A 23,829-nucleotide genomic window follows, 5' to 3' on the forward strand; every position below is an offset into this window, starting at 1 on the left:
TCGGCCGGGCTACCCGTGCCGAAGTCAGTAAAAGCCCATTCTACCAGAAAAGTGGGCTCGTCTTGGGCGGCTGCCAGAGGCGTATCGGCTTTACAGCTTTGCCGTGCGGCCACCTGGTCAGGGGCAAACACTTTTGCTAAATTCTATAAGTTTGATACCCTGGCTGATGAGGACCTTGCGTTTGCTCAGTCGGTGCTGCAGAGTCGTCCGCACTCTCCCGCCCGGTCTGGAGCTTTGGTATAAACCCCATGGTCCTTTTGGAGTCCCCAGCATCCTCTAGGACGTAAGAGAAAATAGGATTTTGGTACTTACCGATAAATCCTTTTCTCCTAGTCCGTAGAGGATGCTGGGCGCCCATCCCAGTGCGGACTGTTACTGGCAATGTATTCTTGTTGGTTAACTTGGTTTATACACGGGTAGTGTATTTCTGGTTTTCAGCTTGTTGCTGTTGTTATTTCATACTGTTATCTGGTTTACTATTACTCCAGTGATACGGTATGTTTGTGGTGTGGTGTGGGCTGGTATGTTTGTAGCCCTTAGTTTACACAAAAATCCTTTCCTCGAAATGTCCGTCTCTCCTGGGCACAGTTCCTATAACTGAGGTCTGTAGGAGGGGCATAGAGGGAGGAGCCAGTTCACACCCTCTTTAAGTCTTTTCAGTGTGCCCAAGCTCCTGCGGATCCCGTCTATACCCCATGGTCCTTTTGGAGTCCCCAGCATCCTCTACGGACTAGGAGAAAAGGATTTATCGGTAAGTACCAAAATCCTATTTTTTTATCTGAATTTTATGTGATGGATCTGCACAGAATAGTTTAAGTTAGTCGAGGGAAATATGGATGGTGCTAAATACAGGGATATTCTTGAGCAAAACCTGTTTCAGTTGGCCTCTGATTTGAGACTGAGATGGAGGTCCACCTTCCAGCAGGACAATGACCCGAAGCATACTGCTAAAACAACACTCGAGTGGTTTAAGGGAAAATATTTAAATGTGTTGGAATGGCCTAGTCAAAGCCCAGATCTCAATCCAATTGATAATCTGTGGTCAGACGTGAAGATTGCTGTTCACAAGCGGAAAGCATCCAACACGAAGGAGCTGGAGTAATTTTGCCTTGAGGAATGGGCAAAAATCCCAGTGGCAAGATGTGGCAAGCTCATAGAGACTTATCCAAAGCGACTTACTGCTGTAATTTCCGCAAAAGGTGGCTCTACAAAGTACTGACTTTAGGCGGGGAATAGTTATGCACGCTGAAGTTTTCTGTTATTTTGTCCTATTTGTTTGCTTCACAATAAAAAAATTAAAAAAATCTTCAAAGTTGTTGGCATGTTCTGTGAATGAAATGATGTAAACCTTCAAGCAATCCATTTTAATTCCAGGTTGTGAGGCAACAAAACATGAAAAATGCAAAGGGGGTGAATACTTTAGCAAGGCACTGTAGGTAGGGAGTATGTGGATGAGGCAGTGGTCAGATAGGCCAAAGTGCAGCACGCGGGATAAGACCGGGAGGCAGACTTGAGGGTAGTGTAGCAGTGGTCAAGGGTGCGTCCTTCCCTAGTGGGACACGTGACTTGTTGTTTGTACTTAGGTAGCTCCTTGCTCAGGTTAGTTCTGATGAAGTCGCCCAGCACTATAAGCAGAGTCTGGGTGTTTTTGTTCTATGTCGGATATGCATACGTCCAGGTGGTGCAGGGCTTCGTTTGCGCAAGCGAGGGGGGGGATGTACACTCCCACAAGGACAATTGGAGCAAATTCCCGGGGGGAATAGAAGGGGTTGCAGTTGATACTTAGCATCTCCAGGTGAGGGCTACATGATTTGCCCAGGATTGTAACATTGGTGCACCATCTGTCGCTGATGTAGAAGCAGATGCCGCCACCCTTTGTTTTTCCTGAGAGAACCTTGAAGTGATTTACCCTGAAGAGACCAAAGCCCGGCAGAGACATTGTGTTGTCCGCAATATGGTCATCCAGCCACGTCTCTGTAAAGCGGAGGATGGACGACCCTGTAATGCCTGACCCTGCGCTGCCCTGAAGGAGGGACAGTTAATCGAACTTGTTTGCCAGTGAGCGCACGTTCGAGAGCAGTATCGCGGGAAGTGCAGACCAGTGCCCTCGTCGCCGCCACCTCACTAGTGCACCTGCGCGACAGCCTCTCCTCTGAGCACAGGTCCTTCTACTAGGGGGCCTCCGTCATTCTCTTTCTGAGGCCACCTTTCCGCCAGTCGCTGCCTGGGCTGCGGGGGGCCACGGCTGCTCGGTCATCCACTTCAGCGTCCACGACGTCTGCATCCCTGCCACACAGGGCAGCGAGGGTTGCAAGGGTTGCTGATCCGCCTGCCGACGGCCCCCAACGTGCGGTAAGCACCACGGGAGCGCTCCAACTTAGGAGGGCTTCCCTGCTGTATTTGGTCACCGATGGGGTAGACAAGGGGAAACAGGAATTTTGGCTGAACTGCATAGCTCCGAGGCAGCCATCTGCTGCACCATCTTGGATTGTAATCGCTATAATCGTTGTTGCTATAACCTATTGCTGCTCTTTAATCCAATGGCTATATTTGAAACAGTGATAAATAAAATAACTTTGCTTTTTCTGTTTCTGATTTAGTCAATTATTCCAGGACAAAGCAGGTTTGTGGAAAGGTGTTACAATCCAATTCCTATTGTGTAGGTGTGAAAAATTTCAGTGTGAGAGGCCTTTGAAGTAGATTTCTTGTGGGGGTAGTGATAACCTGTGTCCTGGAGAATGGCTCCTGCAATTTGAAATGAACAGTGACCCTTCAGCAATTCAGAGCCCGAATATACTGTATATTAGTTGATTAATGCAAAAAGTCAGTTATTTGTTGCTCAGAGAATAGAGGTGAATGATGTCTAAGTGAGGGGCTGGATGGAACCAAAGATAGGTTATAGTCCACGGTACCTTGTCTGGGATGTCCAATGCAGAGTACAGTAGATTCCAAACTGAAGGACTTCTCAGTGGAGAGATGTCGAGGTTTCAATCCAGTGTGTATCTCAGCGCAGAAATGCAATCTGTTGGTTTTGATGAGATGTCCGCGTAGAGTAGTACAAGTTAAAGGTAAGTCCTTGGATATTTATGATGATTCATAGGTCAGTTGTGGTGAATTTAAGCTATTTTATGGAGATGATCAGTAGCATACAAAGGTGAGGCAGCCATCTTGGAAGAATATGTGGTTTTAAAACATTTAAGCTGCAACAACCTTAAACCATTGCAGCTTTTGTTTGTTAGGAAATGTTATTTTTAAATTAAAAACTAGAACATCCTGGAAGTTTGTTCAGGCCGTAAAATCCAACTCCCTGCTTTCTTTTAGGATGCAAATTAAATTAGTTAATTTCAAGCTGTTAATTTGTGTTCAGCAAGAGTTTACATCAAGGGAAAATAAGTTATGTGCCTTAAATACTGTATATTGGATGCAAAAAAAACCCCATAATATTCTGTAAAAATGAGGACATTCGGGACCGTAGGAAACTGCCCTGCTGGGTGGCGAGTGTGTCCAGAATTCTAGTGTATGTTTGTTAGTCCTAGATTCCTGTGATTTATTCTCAGTGGTTGTGTCTTGTTGGTTTTGCTTGTATACTTGATGAGATCACTTTATTGTTCACTGCAGGGTAGCTGGGCTGTGTTCCAAAGCCAGACGTCTTAAATTGCAAAGACAAAGATTCGCATAGATGCATAGAGTTCAGTAAAAGCACTGCAGCCCGGTGAATACCATTCCCTATAATACAGACTGGGATATGGTCACACTGGTGCCACGCCTTCTCCTGTAATATATTATACATATGTTCTGTAAGCATCACCAACAATATATGAGCCTGTTATTTATATTTAGGAAGCTTTCCTGTATACCCAGTATGGATTTATATAACATGGATATATTTTATGGCTTATGTCATTGTATGAGATCACCCAGGCACGTGTCAGTGATATAATACATATTTGTAAAGGGTGTAAGAGTGTTGGTTCTTTACATACACATGAGGTGACTTACTGTGTATCCAGAGGGGATGCGTTTATGTGACCAGCGTTCAGGAGATCGCCGGTCACAATTCCGACGCTAGGACCTGGGGACAGTGATGACAACAGGGATACTTATATGCTGTGTCACATACATGCAAATGGACTGCCTGTTCCACAAGTATTTCATTTCATCCTCATCAAACACAAAAGTCAGCCCTCAGGAACAGATTTGGACATTGAGGGGGTAGATTTGCCAGTTATGTTTTTAGTTATAAATAGTGTTATGTGTTGTGTTTCAGAAAAGCACATACAGTACTAAACAATTCAGAGTAAAAGGGGAAAAAAACACAAACCTCAGCTGCAGCCCTTTCAATGCTGCAGTTCATAAGAGGTGATAATCACCCTTAATATTTAATTAGTGATAATTACCAAAAGCTGCCTGAGTAGTTTTGACATAATTATTTTTCTGACATTATACTGACATGCCAACGTACCATTATAGAGCTTTTCATTGTGAAAAATGTTTATTCTGAAATAATATAATGTAACTGGGAACATTTTTTGTTGCTTCTTCTGTAGCATAGTGTGCACAATTACCACACCCATGTATGCTTATTCACATGGGTGGGAGGAGGTTCTGCTACCTTATGCATACCTCCCAACATGACCCTCTCTAGGAGGGACACAATGCTCTGCTTCTGGACTTTTCTCTTAGTTTATGATTACCGGCACCTGTTTTGAACAGGTTAGTGGATAAGAAAGGTGTTTCAGCACAGGTGATGGCAATTATACATTAAGAGGGAAGTCCAGGAGCAGAACATTCTGTCCCTCCTGGAGAGGGTCATGTTGGGAGGTATGCCTTATGTTCCATTCTGAGCTCCAGTGGTGGTACCGGGGGGAAAACCCGATGAGCATCAACTGGAGCAATATTGCACCTCAGTAAAACTATGTTGTTCTGCGGAGGGATCAGATGTAAAAAACATTCCCATAGGTCCTCTCAGCATGGAAAAAAAAGATTACTAATATGACATACACATGGGCGCTAATAGTTTTGATAGTGTGAAATTAGTATTAGATGCTTTTTGACACCATTCATCCTGTGTCCCCTACCTTCCCTGTGTTCCTCCGCCTTGTCCCCATAACCTTTCGTTACTGTCTCACGTTCCTTTATCTCCATAATGTCTCATTGTTCACCTCTCCTTTATGTATCCACATAGACAATAACATCCAGGGTAGAATGCCAAATCTATAATGGGCATCACAGTTAGATGGTACTAAAAAAGCAGACCAGGAGTCTTAAGCCCAGTGCCTCAGGTTATTACTTCCACTTTGAACTTTACACTGTTGAGATGTGCATGGTACAGTCGGAGAAAGTAAGGGGCATGTTTACTAAAGTGTGGGTTTTTAGAAGTGGAGATGTTATCCATAGCAACCAATCAGATTCTAGCTAGTAGCTTCAAGAAGGTACTAAATAAATAAGTAGAATCCGTTTGGTTGCTATGGACAACATCTCACTTCTAAAATCCTGCACTTTAGTAAATATACCCATAAGAGTATGTAGAGGAATTTTTTAATTACAAAAAATAAATAAATAATTGTGTCGAATTACATGGTGGTTTCAAAATCAATTCTAAAATAGAGAAAAGAAAAAATGTTGCTTGTGATTCTTTTAACCACCTGCATATTCTCACAGCTCAGTGTTCAGACATTGCTGCTTCACAGTGTTCAATGCCAATATACCTTTCCCTCATTAACGGTGTCTTTTTATATTTTACCTCTCATTCCAGTGTCTCTCGCTTTCTCCTCACACTTCCCATAGTCAGTGTCTCCCTTTCTTTTTTTCCCCATAAGTTCTATTCAATAGAATCTCCCTTTCCCTCTTTGTACGTATTATACAGTAGAGTGACCAATCAATTGCAGTGTGGCTCTATCTCCAGAGTGTAACCTCCTATACGTATAATGTGTATGTGCCTTTACTTATTTACAATGTCACAGATATTATGGGGACAATATAACAATAAAGTTCAGTATATTGCGCAGTAAGGGATGGTATGTTTGTACAGATGGATAGAGCTTTATAGTAGAGATGTGCGGGTTCCAAATTAACTCAAGTTTGGACTTTTCTTATTGGCTATCCAAAGCATGTGACATCCAAGAGTTAATAATATACCGTTTTCAGATCCGGGTAAATCCAACCCTGTACATCTCTACTTTATAGGCACATGATGGTGAAGAAACCATGCACTGTGTTGAATGTTATTGACTCCACGTTCTTCCATATAGTGAGATTGGACATGAGCATCTTACGCCATTTTGATTTAAACTTGAACTGGCTGTATAGACCATCATGTTTGCTCAGTTCAGTATCGGCATGTAAAAAACAAAAGATACTGTCATTCCTGAAAATATTTAGCTTTACAATTTCCATTTCTACAAATATATGTAGATACAGTGTGTTTGCCATGGTCATTGTTCATTAGTTGGTCTCTCATACAAAATCCCAAGCTAGAGAACACATGAGTATGATTAACTTTCATCTCATTTTACGTTGGCCTTCCTCATTCTGTGTGCTGCCCTGGAGACATAGCCGTTGTTGTGCCTTCACCCTTTACATTTATTTCAAAAGTACTCTGGAAGTTGGAGTGTGACGTGTCCATTCACAGACAGCAGCAGGGCCGGATTAAGCCCTTGGGGGGCCCAGGGCACACAAGACAGGGGGCCCACCCACCAGCAACCACCCCCCGCAGGGGGGAAAGCAGGATTCGGAAGGGGGGTTTCCTTTGAAGCACACAAGTGTGTGTGTGTGTGTGTGTGTGTGTGTGTGTGTGTGTGTGTGTGTGTGTGTGTGTGTATACACACACACACATTACATAGAACTCATGCACCCCCATACACACAAATACTTACACACATACATATACACGAATAGAACATATACACATATATACAGTATACACAGATAGAACACATACACACATAGATCACAAACTGTGCGTACATGTACACTTACATTAAAGCCTGCCCTGAGAAAAAGGGTGAGGATGCCGCAGCCAGGACATATTGCTGGGAGCCAGGGGCACAGTTCACCATTAGGCCCCGCCCCCACGGCAATAATGCCGTGATTCAAGGGTCGGCGGGGAGGGGGCGGAGCCAATATGACATGATTCTATAACAATTATCTTATATTACCTCCGTCCCCTCTGCTCCGACCCCCGAATCGCAGCATACCCCCGCACAAAGACCCCACGCTGCAGTGGGGAGAAGACTACCGGCTGCAAGGGAGGGAGGTTTCCGCGCTGCCAGCGGGTGTGTTATGTCCCGCTCGCGGCTGTGCGTGTGGCTCCCTACCCCTCCTAATGGGCAGCTCGGATCAGGGATTGATACAGGCAGCAATCTCCAGCCTCCACTGCAGCCAGGAAAGCTGCTGCTGGTGGCGGAGGCTGGAGAGGGGACAGCAGCACCAGAGCGGGGCAGCGCAGCTTTGGCTGGGGGCCCCTTATGACAGGGGGGCCCGGGGTACTGACCCCCTGGGCCCCCCCCTTAATCCGGCTCTGGACAGCAGCCCTGGCATGTAGAGAAGCTTGGTGCGTTCTCAGACCCCTCTGGCAGTGAGGGAATTAAACGAGAACCTGTTTCATATAAATGACAACAAAAGTTAATGGACTCCATAAAAGACATGAATGAAGCCAGACTTATTCCATTTCTTTTCACAAAGAACTGTTTTTAGCAATAAGGTGAATGTGTTCTGTGTGCTTTATGAAGTATATTACGCGCTATGGGCAATACACTACTGGTAGAGAAGGTAAATGTAATCCATTCTACTGGAGCAACAGACTCTTCTGAGCATGTCTTACTGAAAGTGCTGATTACAATTGTGAAGAGTACACCAACACAAAACAGTATTTCCTACTGAAGTCTGGATTTCTAATTTTGTTTTCTCATATGGTCTTGTACAGCACTACTTTCTATGGATAAACCAAACAGCTGTGGTTGTTATAAAACATCTCAATCAAATAATGTACAAATGTACTTGCATTGAGTAGAAAATGCTTTATTGAACACATAGGGGGTAATTCAGATCTGATCGCAGCAGCAAACTTGTTAGCAGATGGACAAAACCATGTGCACTGCAGGTGGAGTAGATTTGCATTTGCAGATATATATATATATATATATATATATATATATATACTCCCAAATGAAGACAGCTGCACTCGAGGATTTAAATAGAATGTGTAATCAAAGCATACAGACAGCCAACGTTTCGGGGCTCACATGCCCCTTTGTGAAGGTGTGTAACAATGTGTGTAGACTAAAACATACCTTTTATCCAGGAGAAGCCCGCCAGTGCTCAGTGCGTGACCGGAGACGCGGGGATCCCGCTGTGCTAACGGTCGCTGTGCGATGACCTCACTGCTGGTGCGCTCGTCGGTTGCCGTGGCAACCTGGACACCGCTGCTCACTATATGAAACGCTGTGAGGAAACATAAATTAACCTACAATAAAAGTGTCATAAATGTTACAAGAGAACCGTGCGCTGTGCTAATACAGAGTCTCACCACCTCTATTAGACCGCTACTCATCTAGACCCCAATATATTAATAACAAACAGTTTTTCACAAAGGACCTAGAGGCAGGACTGTGACTGGATGCCGGCACCGTGCCTGGCTGCGGGCACTATTATGTTACAGTACAATAATACAAATACTATGTAAGACATGCTTAAAAGCCTCAATACCGAAATTTCTGGCTAGCGCAAACACGGACTAAGACAAGAACCGATAATATGTGTGTAAATGAAGGGTTACCGGCCCCAGCCAGAGTAGCGCTGACAGCATCCATGTACAGATTATACATCCCACCTCAATTGATGTCAGAGCCAATTATGCCTAAATGCACAAGGAGAAAACAAACAAAACAAACACGTACAGACACATATGAATAGATGGGAAAAGGGACAATGGCAACGTCCATAACCGTTTTTATGTGAAAATGTTCCAAGAGAACTTCTCATTCAGTCCTCCTGGACTTACTGTACCGAGTTCATGGATCCATTTGGATTCAATATGTAGAAGCTTGCGGTCCCGATCCCCTCCTCTAATACTTCTAGGGACATGATCTATGATCTGATGTTTTATGTCATTCAGTGAGTGTCCCATCAGTGCAAAATGACGTGCTACGGGTTGTTCCGATGGTTTACCGGCCAGTGCCTGTTTGATCGCGGACCTGTGCAGGGCCATCCTCTCTCTCAAGGTCCTAATGGATTTACCCACATAAAGCAGATGACAAGGGCATGACAGCAGATATACAATGTGAGTCGTCGTGCACGTCAACACGTGTCTGATCTGAAATGTCCTCTCTTTATGGGGATGCTTAAACGATGACCCTATTACCATACTCTTGCACGTTGTACATTTAAGACATCTGTAGCAACCTGGGGGTTTGGTCAGGAACGAGGTTGGCCTCTCTACCTCATTTTGGAAGCCTGTGACATCAGAGTGCACAATAATGTCATTTATACTCTTGCCCCTCGAGTAACACAGCATAGGGCGTTTGTCCTTAAAAATTGGGAGCTTTTTTTCTCTGGCTACAATTGGCCATAGGGCCCTCGATGCTCTCTGGATCACCGGACTGGCTGTATTAAAGGTGTTGACAAATGGAATCACCGCCTTTGCGCTTCGCACAGCCGGTTTAAGCAAGGTTTCCCTCGGTATCAACATGATTTCTGCTTTTTGCTGTTGTAATCTATGATAGTCGTACCCCCTCTGGACGAACTTCGTAACCATCTGCTCTAGTTCTTGATACAGTCTGGACCGGTCGCTGATGATCCTTGAGGCTCTTATCATTTGTGACCTCGGGAGACCATCCTTTAGTGGTCCTGGATGATGGCTGTTGGCTCTCAACAGGACATTCTTGTCCGATGGCTTGGAATACAGGCTTGTGATCAATTTACCTTCCTTAATGGTCACTCTTACGTCCAGGTAATTAAGGGACTCCCCCCTTGTTTGATAAGTGTATTTGATCGTAGATGGCCTATTATTGGCGTCTATCATCAACTGCTCGAACATTTCTACCTCACCGGTCCAGAGTAGAAACAGGTCGTCTATATACCTGGTAAACATCAGTATATGCTGGGCTATGGCCCTGTTTTCAAAGAAGACTGCCTGCTCCTCTTGGAACATAAAGATATTGGCGAATGATGGGGAGACATTGCTCCCCATCGCACACCCGGTCTTCTGGCGAAAAAATTTGCCGTTGAACATAAAGAAATTTCTTTCCAGGGTCATTGCTAACAGCTGCATAAATAGGCCTATGTCGAGGGCTTCCATCTTCTCTTCAACCAAAAACATTCTCATTGCCCGAAGGCCCGCTTCGTGCGGGATGCTCGTATATAAGCTTTTCACATCTATAACGCAGATTAATGTCCCTGAGGGGGACCTGCCCAATGCTATTAATCCGCTCCAGGAAACTGGTAGTGTCTTTGATAAAGTTACGGTGTTTCAAAATCAAAGGTTGCAGTATACCATCGAGAAACATCGAGATGGGTTGGAAGATGGAGTCTCTGGCTGCTATTATCGGCCTACCCGGAGGTGCCGTGGCGCTCTTGTGGATTTTGGGTACCACAAAGAAGATCGGCACCAATGGGTGTTCCTGCTTGAGAGCTTCACATAATTTGCTGGGTATTTGACCTCTGGCTTTGGCCTGTTCCAGGAGATGCGCTAGTTCCTGTTGATATTCAACGGACGGATCGTGTGCCAATTCCTCATGTGTCGGTTTCTGCTAATTGGCCCTCAATTTCTTTAATGTAGTCGGTGAGGTTGAGGATAACTAGGCCTCCCCCCTTATCCGCTGGGCGGAAAACAACATCACGGTAGGCTCCCAGCTGCTTTAATGCCATCCGTTCAGCCTTAGAGAGGTTCTGATGTATCGTCGGCGAAGCTGCAGTGTATTTGTTAGGGTCTCCTGCTCTGTGCTGCCACGTCGTCATGGCAACCGGGAGACAAGTGCTAGCGGAGTAACCTGAGCGCAGCTGATACTCCGGTTCGGGTCTTTTGCTGTGCAGTGGTTACAGGCTCTGTGCACGGCAGGGGATCCGGTGCTGGTTTTTGTGCTCACAGTCTGTGAGGTCTGAGTGGGGCGTGGACAGCACCTGCTATATAAACCCTCTTCTCAGGTTAGGCAGATGCTGCTGAATCTTTGTTGGTTAGTCAGTTCCTGAAAGCTAGCTAGTACTGTGTAAACTTTGTATTTGTTTGTTGCTTACTGCAAATAGGCCTTGGGATTTGGTATTACACTCTGCCAATCCAGACCTAGCAGTAAGACTGGAGTCAGTCGTTTAACCTGCTGGGGTTCTTTTGCTACTCTGTGAACCTAGCAAGTTTGCGGCTGTATTCTCAGACTTGCCTGTCAAAATCCTTTCTCACTGTGCAAGGTGTTCAGGTGTCAGTTTAGTGGCAGTAAGCTGAACCAGTGCACTGCAAGTGAGGACTAGGATTGTGGAGACTCTCCTTGTGTCTATTGTTTCATCTCTGACCAAGGAGTTTACTGCCACACCCGTTGGTAACCCTTTAGGGTTTTGCTGTTGCCCTTAGCAACAGCATTTCGGGTTCTCTACGTATTAAATCACAACATCTCGCTTCTTTCCATCTGAGCATTCCTAATACTAGGGAGACACCCAGTTTCTTAGCCTTTGGGCTTCTCTGTTCACTTTGTGTTTATTTTGTTACCCTATCACCTTCTATGTATGTAATGTCATATTCCTCAGTCTGTCTGTGAGTTCATTTGTTTTGCATCCCTCTCCATTCAGACACCAGTACATTCCTGCTGGCACTGGTGTGCATAACAGTATTTCATGACCGAATCATTCAAAAGTCTTGTGAAAGACTGAATAGAGGGATTGGTTGAAGGAGGGTCAAACGTAGACTTGTGACGGGTATAGTAGAATCTATCGTGTGCTGTCACTGCAGGCGTGCTCAAATTCTCTTGTGCATTAGTGTTTTGAAAGTACTCCTGTAGTCTTAGCTTACAGGAGAAGCGGTGTAATTCAATTTGCCACTTAAAGTTGTTGAACGGGTTAGTGGGAACAAAAGAGAGGCCCTTTTCCAGTACCCTCAATTCCACTTCGGATTAGATGGCACCTGGACGCAGATATCAAACACAGCAGAGGAGTGCCGGTCTTTGAAAAATTATATATATATATATATATATATATATATATATATTACAGTGTAAGTGTATGTATGTGTGTGTTTCTATATATATATATATATATATATATATATATACACACACACACACATTATATATATATATACATATATATATATATATATACACACATACATATATATATATATATATATATATATATATTTTTATATATATATATATATATATATATATATATATATATATATACACACACACATATATATCTGTCCAAATGGCCGGCGCCCTCCTTCACATTAAACATCAGCCGTGGTGCATATAAAGAGATAGCTACCAAATCCAGAGGATAACACTCATCGGACTTCCTATAATGAAACTCATGGACACAGACTTCAATGTGCAAGCTTTCGGCCTTTATTGCCCTTCGTCAGGCAGTGTACAATCACAAGAATAAAACAGTGATCAACTTAAATGCTCACTTCCACAGACCTCCACAGTGCCGGAAGGACTTCAGGAGTCAAGCTCCTGCATGACTTCCCTACGTCACACCTCCAGTTGCTGCGGCAACCTGTTGTCCATATCTAGTAACAAAGCACCAAGACACAATAACTATATATACAAATAAACTAACTAATTTATTCATAACATATATATCACATCACTATAGAGAAGATAAATGGAATAGATATAACTCATTGTAGATCACAATTAAAATATTCCTAAATTTTCAATATCCATCATTATAATATTACATTGCAGTAATAGATCAAAAATAATAAATACAGAACGCAATTCCAAATCTGAGGGACATATTATAATTAACCAACAACTTATAAAAATATGTTGAGATTCAAATGATCATTTAGACCTCTGGGCTTAACTGTATCCAAAAGGTTGTGCTTGGACCTGCTCGTGCCTCTGTATGGGCTGTTACTGCAGTGGTACAGACCAGCAGTCACTGAGGCTGTGCTTGGACCTGTGAGTGCCTCTGTATGTGCCGTCACTGCAGTGGTACAGGCCAGCAGTCACTGAGGCTGTGCTTGGATCTGGGAGTTCCTGTGTAGTGCCGTCACTGCAGTGGTACAGGCCAGCAGTCACTGAGGCTGTGCTTGGATCTGGGAGTTCCTGTGTAGTGCCGTCACTACAGTGGTACAGGCCAGCAGTCACTGAGGCTGTGCTTGGATCTGGGAGTTCCTGTGTAGTGCCGTCACTGCAGTGGTACAGGCCAGCAGTCACTGAGGCTGTGCTTGGACCTGCGAGTGCCTCTATATGTGCCATCTCTGCAGTGGTTCAGGCGAGCAGTCACTGAGGTTGTGCTTGGACCTGCGAGTGCCTCTGTATGTGCCGTCACTGCAGTGGTACAGGCCAGCAGTCACTGAGGTTGTGCTCGACAGAAAAAAAAAATCTCTCTCTGTTTTACTGCTTCATCTCTCTAAAGGTGTGTACACATGGTGAGATTCGGACTAACTCCGATTTTCACTATGCGACATGAACCATGGTCGGTATCGCAAGCATAGATGACTGTGCTTGCGATACTGCCTATGTACGATTTTGATTAAGTGTCAGTTTTGACTATACTTTTAACTAGATAGTCAAAATTGACTTGCCTGCACAGCCTATCTAGGCTTGCGATACCGACCTCGCGGGACAGCGCATCGGGATCACAAGGTGACTTTCTATTCTATTTTTCTATATAGTCAAAATCACAAGAAAATATCTCACCGTGTGTACACACCTTAAGTTGCATTCCAAAACTGCATGTATAAAATTGTTAGATGTCATTTTAGGTTAGACAATGATTCTTTTAGCTGAAATGCTATTTATTCAGGACGGGTGTTTTACTAATAAATATCTTAATGATGCTGGTTTGTTGTGGAGATTTGGCACAATGATATTCTGTGAAGTGAAGTCCCAGTGCGGTACAGTGTGACATCATGTAAGACTTGGCCAAGAACCTATGCTGCTATTCCTGTAATGAACAATTTAATTGATACCCAATAGCCCAGTGTAACAGTTACACAGAATGTATGGAAAAGTGACGTGCTCCTTACGTATGTGTCTAATAGCTTCTAAGAGCAAATTTCTTTTGCAAAGTATTCTCTGGTAAAGCCCAGGCGTGGGTTTCATGAACTGCCCCAGTAAAGTAGTCTTTTATCCTTCTGAAAGGTTGATTCAGCTTCTGCTTGTTGATGGAATTGTGGGCTAAGCAGGTACATGGGATTTCTCACATTACATTTGTATATTTGGAGTTGCCAATGTTTTCTTGTTATAGAAATTATTAGACGTTGCTAGAATCTATCATACAATGTGATGGGATTACAAATTGATATTTTCAATTTACACTTGTAATTCAGCCTTTCAGACTACGCAAAATTTGAAATCCCCTCTTATCTGTTGGCATTATAGAAATTATAGAAAAAGTATATCTAATTTTCAGCATGAGAAATCTCCCCCCCCCCCCTCCCCCCTTCACAAGGGTGCAAGTGCAAACACTGGAATATTTAAATTCTGAGTACAAAGCACATTGAACTAATACCTTATTCCCACACCTAGCGCCTGTAACCGTATTCTAATCCCCTCCTACAAGATCAGGCCACACCACATTTCCTTCCTGTTTGTATTCTGCTGTAGGTTAAAGTAAATGACAGTATACAAAAAAATGTGGATTTGCCACATGTACAATGGAATAATATGCAGTAACTCACTGTCATGTCTAGTGCCATGTACGTTATTTAAGTACATCCACTTTTTTTTTTTTTTTCTTTCTTTAAGTGGATAATCGGAGACCATAAATATAACAAATACTTTTCTCCTTCTTTTGCAGGTGATGTGTCGCCCATCAGTATGTCTCCAATCAGTCAGTCACAGTTTATCCCTCTTGGGGAAATCCTTTGCTTGGCCATCTCAGCTATGAACTCTGCAAGAAAACCTGTCACGCAAGAAGCACTAATGGAGCACCTGACCACCTGCTTTCCAGGTAAACTAATGCTTTTCCTGCACCTGCATCTTTCTCCCTCTCAGTCCACCCTGCTGGGCTTCACACAAGGACTCTTTCATATCAAATACTGCCACCTGCGTACCTGTACAGAATACACTTGGAACATTGGAGCGTGTTCACCTGCATATTGTGTAATGCTACACCCATTATTTTCTTTTGAATCTGACTAGTATATTTACTAACGAGCAGCTTGACAGTTTTAAAAAGACAGTACAGGTTGAGTATCCCTTATCCAAAATGCTTGGGACCAGAGGTATTTTGGATATGGGATTTTTCCGTATTTTGGAATAATTGCATACCATAATGAGATATCATGGCGATGGGACCTAAATCTAAGCACAGAATGCATTTATGTTACATATACACCTTATACACACAGCCTGAAGGTCATTTTAGCCAATATTTTTTATAAATTTGTGCATTAAACAAAGTGTGTGTACATTCACACAATTCATTTATGTTTCATATACACCTTATACACACAGCCTGAAAGTCATTTAATACAATATTTTTAATAACTTTGTGTATTAAACAAAGTTTGTGTACATTGAGTCATCAAAAAACAAAGGTTTCACTATCTCACTCACTGGATATGGGATACTCAACCTGTACAAATAAATGCTAAACAACACTTGATGTACCACTGATTTGTGTTGCCCTTTTAAATCTATCAATCAAAGCCGTCAATCTTATTCTCATTTGTAAGTACATTATACCCCTATGGAGCCCATTCAAAGAGTTGGGAGCAGAGCAAATAAAAACCAAGAATAACTTTATACCTTGGCAAAACCATGTTGCACTGCAGGTGGGGCAGATATAAAAGGTGCAGAGAGATTTAGATTTGAGAGGGACGTGTCCAGTGTCGGACTGGGGCATGTAGGGCCACCGGGGGATGCAGTACTAGGGGCCCATGTTTAGGGGTGTGACCAGTCCACAGAGGGGGTGTGGCCTGCCACATCATTGGTTTGACTAACCATTAGAGAGTGCAACATCTGGGCCCCTTCATAAATGTATACAGTAATTCAGATGCTGCATGCATGACAGTATACCAGATTAATAACAGCAATGCACTGTAGAAAATACACCATAGTCCAGTATAAGGTAACATATGTATGATGTATAATTCAAGTGCACAGTCTGGAACCTGATCCTTAGAGCAGGAAGTGGGGCCCACCGGTGGTTTCCCCTGTACCACTGTGAGCCAGTCCCAAGCCTGGACGTGTCTCAAATCTGCATTGCAGTGTAAAAATAAAGCTGTCCAGCATTGTGGGCTAATGCTGCCAGTATTTACCCCGCATTTACAAACAGAAAATGTAATTGCAGCCTTTGCATTGCAACATGGTTTGTCCAGATGCTAAGTTACTCCTTTCCTTTCTTCCCAACTCTGAATTATACCCCGTTCACACTGCTCACACTGACCCGCTATTTTGCCAGGTCGACACGGATCGCTATGCAGTGTGAACGGGTCACTGGTGAATTCCCTAGTCGCCTGATCCGGTAATTCAACCCGGGAATAAAGAAGGGTTATTACCGGGTCAGGCGCAGTGTGAATGGGTTACCCGGGTCGATGCGACCCGTCACCCGTTCACAGCATAGGGAGTGGCGGTGCTGGAGATGATCTCATCTCCAGCGCCGCCCCCAATACCGCCTCTGGTCGCGCCCCTCGATGGCAACTGAACCCGGCATATTGCAGGGTAAGGAAGCCACCCCGTTCACACTGCACAGGTTCAATACCGGATCACACCCAGGAAGGACCCGTATACAGTTCCCGGGTGTGACCTGGCACTGGCAATGTGAACGGAGTATAAGGCCCTATATGTAAATGAGAGAGCCCCTTCATTAAAGTCAGTGGCCATATTATTTGCTGGACACAGGTGGAAATCTCCTTGGACTATTACTAATCCGAACAATAACTCCTAAACTGGGCATACACTATACAATTATCTTATGCACAGCTTTAGTCCACCCTGTAGGTGATGCACAATTCATAACTGTGTAGTAAGCTTTGTGAGAATGTAAGACTGTTCCTAATCCCAACAGATCTGTGATATATCCCTCCAAGTTCTAAACATAAGGAAAGAAAACTGCCTCCCAAGACACTGCAATGTAGATCTTCATCCGATGGGAGTGAGAAGCTCTCAAAGATCTGCATTGTACTGGAGATACGGGGTAAAACAACATGCGCCTCTCCAGATCAATTCAAATGATACTATGCATCATAAATAGTAAAAGTGACATGGCCAGGGTGAATTAATAACTGTGATGTTGATAAGGTGTAATAATTATTTAAGCAAACAGGATGTGGGTTTATGTAAAGAGTTAGTACTGTTTTGATTTACAGAATATGCAGTAAAATGTATGTTTTGGCAGTGGTTACAAAACTTTCTCGAATCACGGCAACCTAGACTATCACCATTTTTTTTCATCCTAGACTATCACCATTTTTTTATGGCACCCCTATAAAGTTTTTTTATTGATAAATTTGGCCAAAAAAATATTAAATTAAGTAAATTGTTCCTACCTGTCATCCTTAGGGTCAGTTAGTGGTGGTGCACAGTGTTGCTATCAGTTATGTGGTGGTGTACAGTGTTGCTGTCACTTATGAGGTGGTGTACAGTGTTGCTATCAGTTATGTGGTGGTGTACAGTGTTTTGCTGTCAGTTATATGGTGGTGTACAGTTTTGCTGTCAGTTATGTGGTGGTGTACAGTTTTGCTGTCAGTTATGTGGTGATGTACAGTGTTGCTGTCAGTTATGTGGTGGTGTACAGTGTTGCTATCAGTTATGTGGTGGTGTACAGTGTTGCTGTCACTTATGAGGTGGTGTACAGTGTTGCTATCAGTTATGTGGTGGTGTACAGTGTTTTGCTGTCAGTTATATGGTGGTGTACAGTTTTGCTGTCAGTTATGTGGTGGTGTACAGTTTTGCTGTCAGTTATGTGGTGATGTACAGTGTTGCTGTCAGTTATGTGGTGGTGTACAGTGTTGCTATCAGTTATGTGGTGGTGTACAGTGTTGCTATCAGTTATATGGTGGTGTACAGTTTTGCTGTCAGTTATGTGGTGGTGTACAGTTTTGCTGTCAGTTATGTGGTGGTGTACAGTGTTGCTGTCAGTTATGTGGTGGTGTACAGTGTTGCTGTCAGTTATGTGGTGGTGTACAGTTTTGCTGTCAGTTATGTGGTGGTGTACAGTTTTGCTGTCAGTTATGTGGTGGTGTACAGTTTTGCTATCAGTTATGTGGTGGTGTACAGTGTTGCTGTCAGTTATATGGTGGTGTACAGTTTTGCTGTCATTCATGTGGTGGTGTACAGTTTTGCTGTCAGTTATGTGGTGGTGTACAGTGTTGCTGTCAGTTATGTGGTGGTGTACAGTGTTGCTGTCAGTTATGTGGTGGTGTACAGTGTTGCTGTCAGTTATGTGGTGGTGTACAGTTTTGCTGTCAGTTATGTGGTGGTGTACAGTTTTGCTGTCAGTTATGTGGTGGTGTACAGTTTTGCTGTCAGTTATATGGTGGTGTACAGTTTTGCTGTCAGTTATGTGGTGGTGTACAGTTTTTCTGTCAGTTATGTGGTGGTGTACAGTTTTGCTGTCAGTTATATGGTGGTGTACAGTGTTGATGTCAGTTATGTGGTGGTGTACAGTGTTGCTGTCAGTTATGTGGTGGTGTACAGTGTTGCTGTCAGTTATGTGGTGGTGTACAGTGTTGCTGTCAGTTATGTGGTGGTGTACAGTGTTGCTGTCAGTTATGTGGTGGTGTACAGTTTTGCTGTCAGTTATGTGGTGGTGTACAGTTTTGCTGTCAGTTATGTGGTGGTGTACAGTTTTGCTGTCAGTTATGTGGTGGTGTACAGTTTTGCTGTCAGTTATGTGGTGGTGTACAGTTTTGCTGTCAGTTATGTGGTGGTGTACAGTGTTGCTGTCAGTTATGTGGTGGTGTACAGTGTTGCTGTCAGTTATGTGGTGGTGTACAGTGTTGCTGTCAGTTATGTGGTGGTGTACAGTGTTGCTGTCAGTTATGTGGTGGTGTACAGTGTTGCTGTCAGTTATGTGGTGGTGTACAGTGTTGCTGTCAGTTATGTGGTGGTGTACAGTGTTGCTGTCAGTTATGTGGTGGTGTACAGTGTTGCTGTCAGTTATGTGGTGGTGTACAGTGTTGCTGTCAGTTATGTGGTGGTGTACAGTGTTGCTGTCAGTTATGTGGTGGTGTACAGTGTTGCTGTCAGTTATGTGGTGGTGTACAGTTGTGCATCTGATTGTCCACATGTTTTATGATCGCTTCTATTAGTACTGGTTTTGCCTGTCACGTTGACCATAAATAATTTGATTTGGTCCTGGACCACCAACCACAGGCACCCCTGCAAGAGCCTCGTAGAACCCCAGGGTGCCTAGGCACACAGTTTTGGAATCACAGGATTTACAGGGTTAATGGTTTGGAACAATGAATTGTATAGATGTAGGGGAAGCTTGAATGTAACATGCTTGAAATATGCTCTGTGTGTGTACTTTGTCCTACTGTATGTAAACAATTGTACAGCAATGTAGAACTGAACATGCAAATTATAGAATATAAGGTGATGTTATGTTACAGTATTGCATGATTCTATGTTACAGAGAATTTACTTAAAGAATTGTATAGATTTGTTATTTTTTTCAATATAATTGTAGAAATGCTTTGTTGCATTTATAAGGTGTGTACACACAGTGAGATCCTTGCTATGGGTGGTCTTCAGTATGCGGCCTGCCGAGATCCCGGCGACCAGCATACCGGCACCGGGATCCCGACCGCCGGCATGCCGACACACATTCTCCTTCTTGGGGGTCCACGACCCCCCAGGAGGGAGAATAAATAGCGTGGCGCACGTAGCGCACCACCGTGCCCGCAGCGTGGCGAGCGCAGTGTGGCAAGCGCAGCAAGCCCGCAAGGGGGCTTATTAGCGCTCGCCCACCTGTTGGTATGCCGGCGGTCAGGATCCCGGCGCCGGTATGCAGGCCCCCGCGATCCCGGCTGCCGGCCACTCATGCTACACCCCCTTGCTATACACGATTTTGACTATGCAATTTCCCTTAAACTCCCCCAGAGCCCAGACAGCACAGATAGCACCGATTTTGACTATCTGTACTTTCGACTTTGTCTATGTAAGATTTTGACTAAGTGCCCGTTTTAGACTATACTTTGTACTAGATAGTACACTAGATAGTCAAAATTTACTTGCCCGCACAGTCTATCTATCCTTGCGACCCCATGAGAGTGCACATCGGGAACGAATCTGTATCGCAAGCTGCCTAACACCTTGAGATGTGCACTATGGGTTATGGTTGCAATAGTACGCAGTTGCTGAGCATGTTGCGATGACTTCGGTGGACGTCTCTTTTCACTTGTGGGCAGGTGCTACAGTTGTGTTGCCTCCCAGTTCCATCACTGAAAAGAATCGCTGCTGCGTTGGCATGGCGTCCACATCTGAATCAGGCCCGGTGTCAGTTATCGGATCGATGCTGTGGAAGGGGGATTGTGTGAGCCCTCTTCTGTGAGAATGCCTCTATTGGCCTTAAGCGGTGTACACCATTTCAGGATGGCGTTAACCAATGGGGCCAAACTTCTCCTTTTGCAGTTTGGTACATAGAGGTCCGACTGTTGTCCCCATTGATAATAGTGGGGACTGTGGTCTGCAGTGCTAATTTGCCTTTTTCAGGAGATTTACTTCATTGGATTACTACATAAAAACGATGCAGAAACCACATAGAAAAGGCTTGATAAATAGGACTGTAGAAAAGCAAATGAAAAGAAAAAGAGGATCTAATACTAGTTGCTAATATGGCAGCTACTGTTTGATCCCGTTCTTCTTGGATCTTAGTGTTCCCGCCAGGAACTGGGCACGGTGCAGAGGTGCAGGGGAGGTATGTAATCCGAAAAGGGGGCGTGTCCGGGGAAGGGGTACAGCCCCACCTGCATCACCATTGGGGGTAGTCCGGACCCCTCTACGTTACTAATAGCAGCATCATTAATGCTACTGGGCTTTCCCCAAACTCTTAACTTTAATGTGAATAGATGCCATGCACGGCATCTATTCACGTGGTGGTGGCAGTCTGTTTTAGCAGGGTGCCGCTAAAGCAGAAACAGCCTAGCATGAACACTAGATGTTTTGCCTTGCAGGAGATGCTGTATGCATATGTATATGTGTGTATATGATATCATTTACTGACAGGCCATGTTGATAGGCATCCACATCACGTGTTGAAATATACTGTATGTGTGCATCCTATCTATCTATCTACAGTATCTATCTAACATAATATGTTGGAGGTATGATCACGCCATTGACGGTGGGGTTGGAGTCTACCAGTGAGGACGTTTTTAGCATAAACTTTTATTGCCCATTTTGTGGAGCAGTTCCACACTTATAGACTGACCAATATGCTTGGCAACAGGAATCGGTTGTGACGTCATTGTCGTCAGTTCCTGCGGCCGACATTTCTGTAAGTCAGCAAGTTGCCCGTGCACACAGGCGGATGTAGCAATGTATCTGTATGATATAGCGGCATTTGCTGTTGCGCACAGCTGATGTGATATGTCTCTGAACTAGGTAATTTCCAGATATATGAGGTGTACACACCTGCCGATACGTAGTCCGTCAGCTATACAAATGATATTTATCACATAGTGGACCTGATCCAGATGTGGTTGGAGGTGCTCCGTGATGTGCAGAGCACCGATGTTCGATGCACATGCGCAGGACCCATTCTACAACACAGGAAGCAGGCTGGCATCAGGCTATCAGTGACTGACAATCTGATGCCATTTGGAGGCTGGGAAGGGGGCAACAACGGTCTCCTTTTCTCCAGACGGAAGCGTGTCACTGCCATTAAAGAGGAGGGACAAGGACAGGATCTCTGGCCTGTAGGTAGGTTTTGGTGGATCACGCAGCCAGGGAAGATCCCATACTGCGTCCTTGGACACAGAACAGATCAGTAATGCACCAGGAGGCATGACACATCCTACTTACCATACTAGAGCTATTACTGCTGCTTCTATGTAAGCAGCAGTAATGGCTGCTCCAACCACATTTGTTTCAGGCCCAGTGTTTTACCAGCCTTAAACAACTTGTTGTTTATAGACCTCAACTTATGAGCGAGGTGGTTAATAAATGAATAACAATCTGTGTGTGTTTATACTGTATATCAGGAGTTTAAAAAATAACGGAATGCCTATAAGGAGTCCCAGATAAGGTATTGTTCTATTGATACCAATAGAAAACACTTCAGCTGTAATGTTTTATGTGATTTGGCTACATATTGCTCCTAGGATTTGTTCAGCCCTGGTGCATACAGTGCGTGGAGACTCCTTCCAGTCTGGTGAGCCGTTCTCTTGCATTCAGAGCTTTTGCCCCTGAGTACTGTGTGTCTCTAAATACAATGTTTCTTTTCCTCCACTGAGTGACTCCATGACTTCTGGACATAAATAGCTGATTCAGAGAAAAAGAGCAGATACGTATTTTTTTAGGTGTTCACTGTAAAATGAGAATATTATTGTTTGATATGTATCAATAGAACATTTCAGAAACATAATATACAGTTATTAAAATTTAAAAAATAGAAGTTCCCATTTCTTCCTTCCTTGTGATCATGTGGACAAGACCTAAAGCAGATATTGGACGCCTGAGGTTAGTGGGCGGAGGGCTGCTCTTTACACTACTATAACATCTGTGAATACCTACAATAGCGCTGCTGGTGTTCTCAGAGTCTGCCACAGCGTTGTTCTCTTGTACTTATGTGTTTAGTTATTTTGACTTTGTGGTTTTAGTGGTCATAACCGTCTGTACATCTTGAATCATTAATAAACCATTTATCATCTATGTAGCTTTCATTTATTTTGTGTTTTTAGGGTCTGCATTTGCGCCTCTATGGTGTTAACTAGATTTATAAATGAAAATCATCAGTTAAATGACTGCATGTTTTGGCCAATCATTTCTCTCGCCAACTAGTTTCTCTTTGTGCTACCATTGTGTACATGGTTTTCTTAATACTCCCTCATGCACTGTACTGTAGTAATAGAAATGTAAAATCATTTTTATCAATAACCAGCGCTTTAAAAGGCATATTTTGGTGACAATCACAGTGTCATCAGTCATTATTCACACTCCATAATATTGGAAAGTACACTGTTGACAGATAAAATATTAACGTATTAAAAATGGTGACACTCGCAATGTCCGCACTGACAAAATGTTAAGTGGTAACGTCCCATCCAATTTTTAAGCCTAACTTCAACCCTGAAATATCTATTATCAACATTTTTAATGTCAACATTTTAGAAGTGTTGACATTTTAATCATGTAGTCCATATGACATTGAGCATTATGGTGTGTGACCTTTTGACTGTCGACTATGACTGTCAACCACATGACTACATAAAGTAGAAGACTGGCAATATCAGTACTGTTAGGGTACAAGTAGTTACTGCACTATTAACCACTTAACTGACGATTTATTTTGCCGAAAACCGCTCCGAAATTGTCGGGGGTTTTTATGAGTGAATTAGGTGAAGAACATGACTTTAACCCTATCCCAAATGATTTTAGCTAAAAAAAAAGGGAAAAAATATTTTTATTAAATATTTTTCCAAACATCGATCGGGAACATCGCGACCATTGGAACATCGCGACCATCGCGGCTTTCATTTTGAAAGCCGGGACAGCC

The 23,829-nt window shown here is 43.6% G+C and overlaps 1 protein-coding gene across 5 annotated transcripts in view; it reads left to right on the top strand.

The window, feature by feature from the left end:
- The window catches only part of STOX2 (storkhead box 2), a 248,373-nt gene that overhangs the window by 135,364 nt on the left and 89,180 nt on the right, over positions 1-23,829 (top strand). For all 5 annotated transcript variants that reach the window (XM_063920706.1, XM_063920710.1, XM_063920707.1 and 2 more), the window contains exon 2: positions 14,962-15,114. In XM_063920706.1, coding sequence (XP_063776776.1) covers positions 14,962-15,114 — 153 coding nt within the window. The remainder of the gene's footprint in view (positions 1-14,961; positions 15,115-23,829) is intronic.

This window comes from Pseudophryne corroboree, chromosome 1, assembly GCF_028390025.1.
Source record: "Pseudophryne corroboree isolate aPseCor3 chromosome 1, aPseCor3.hap2, whole genome shotgun sequence".
Classification (NCBI taxonomy): Eukaryota; Metazoa; Chordata; class Amphibia; order Anura; family Myobatrachidae; genus Pseudophryne; species Pseudophryne corroboree.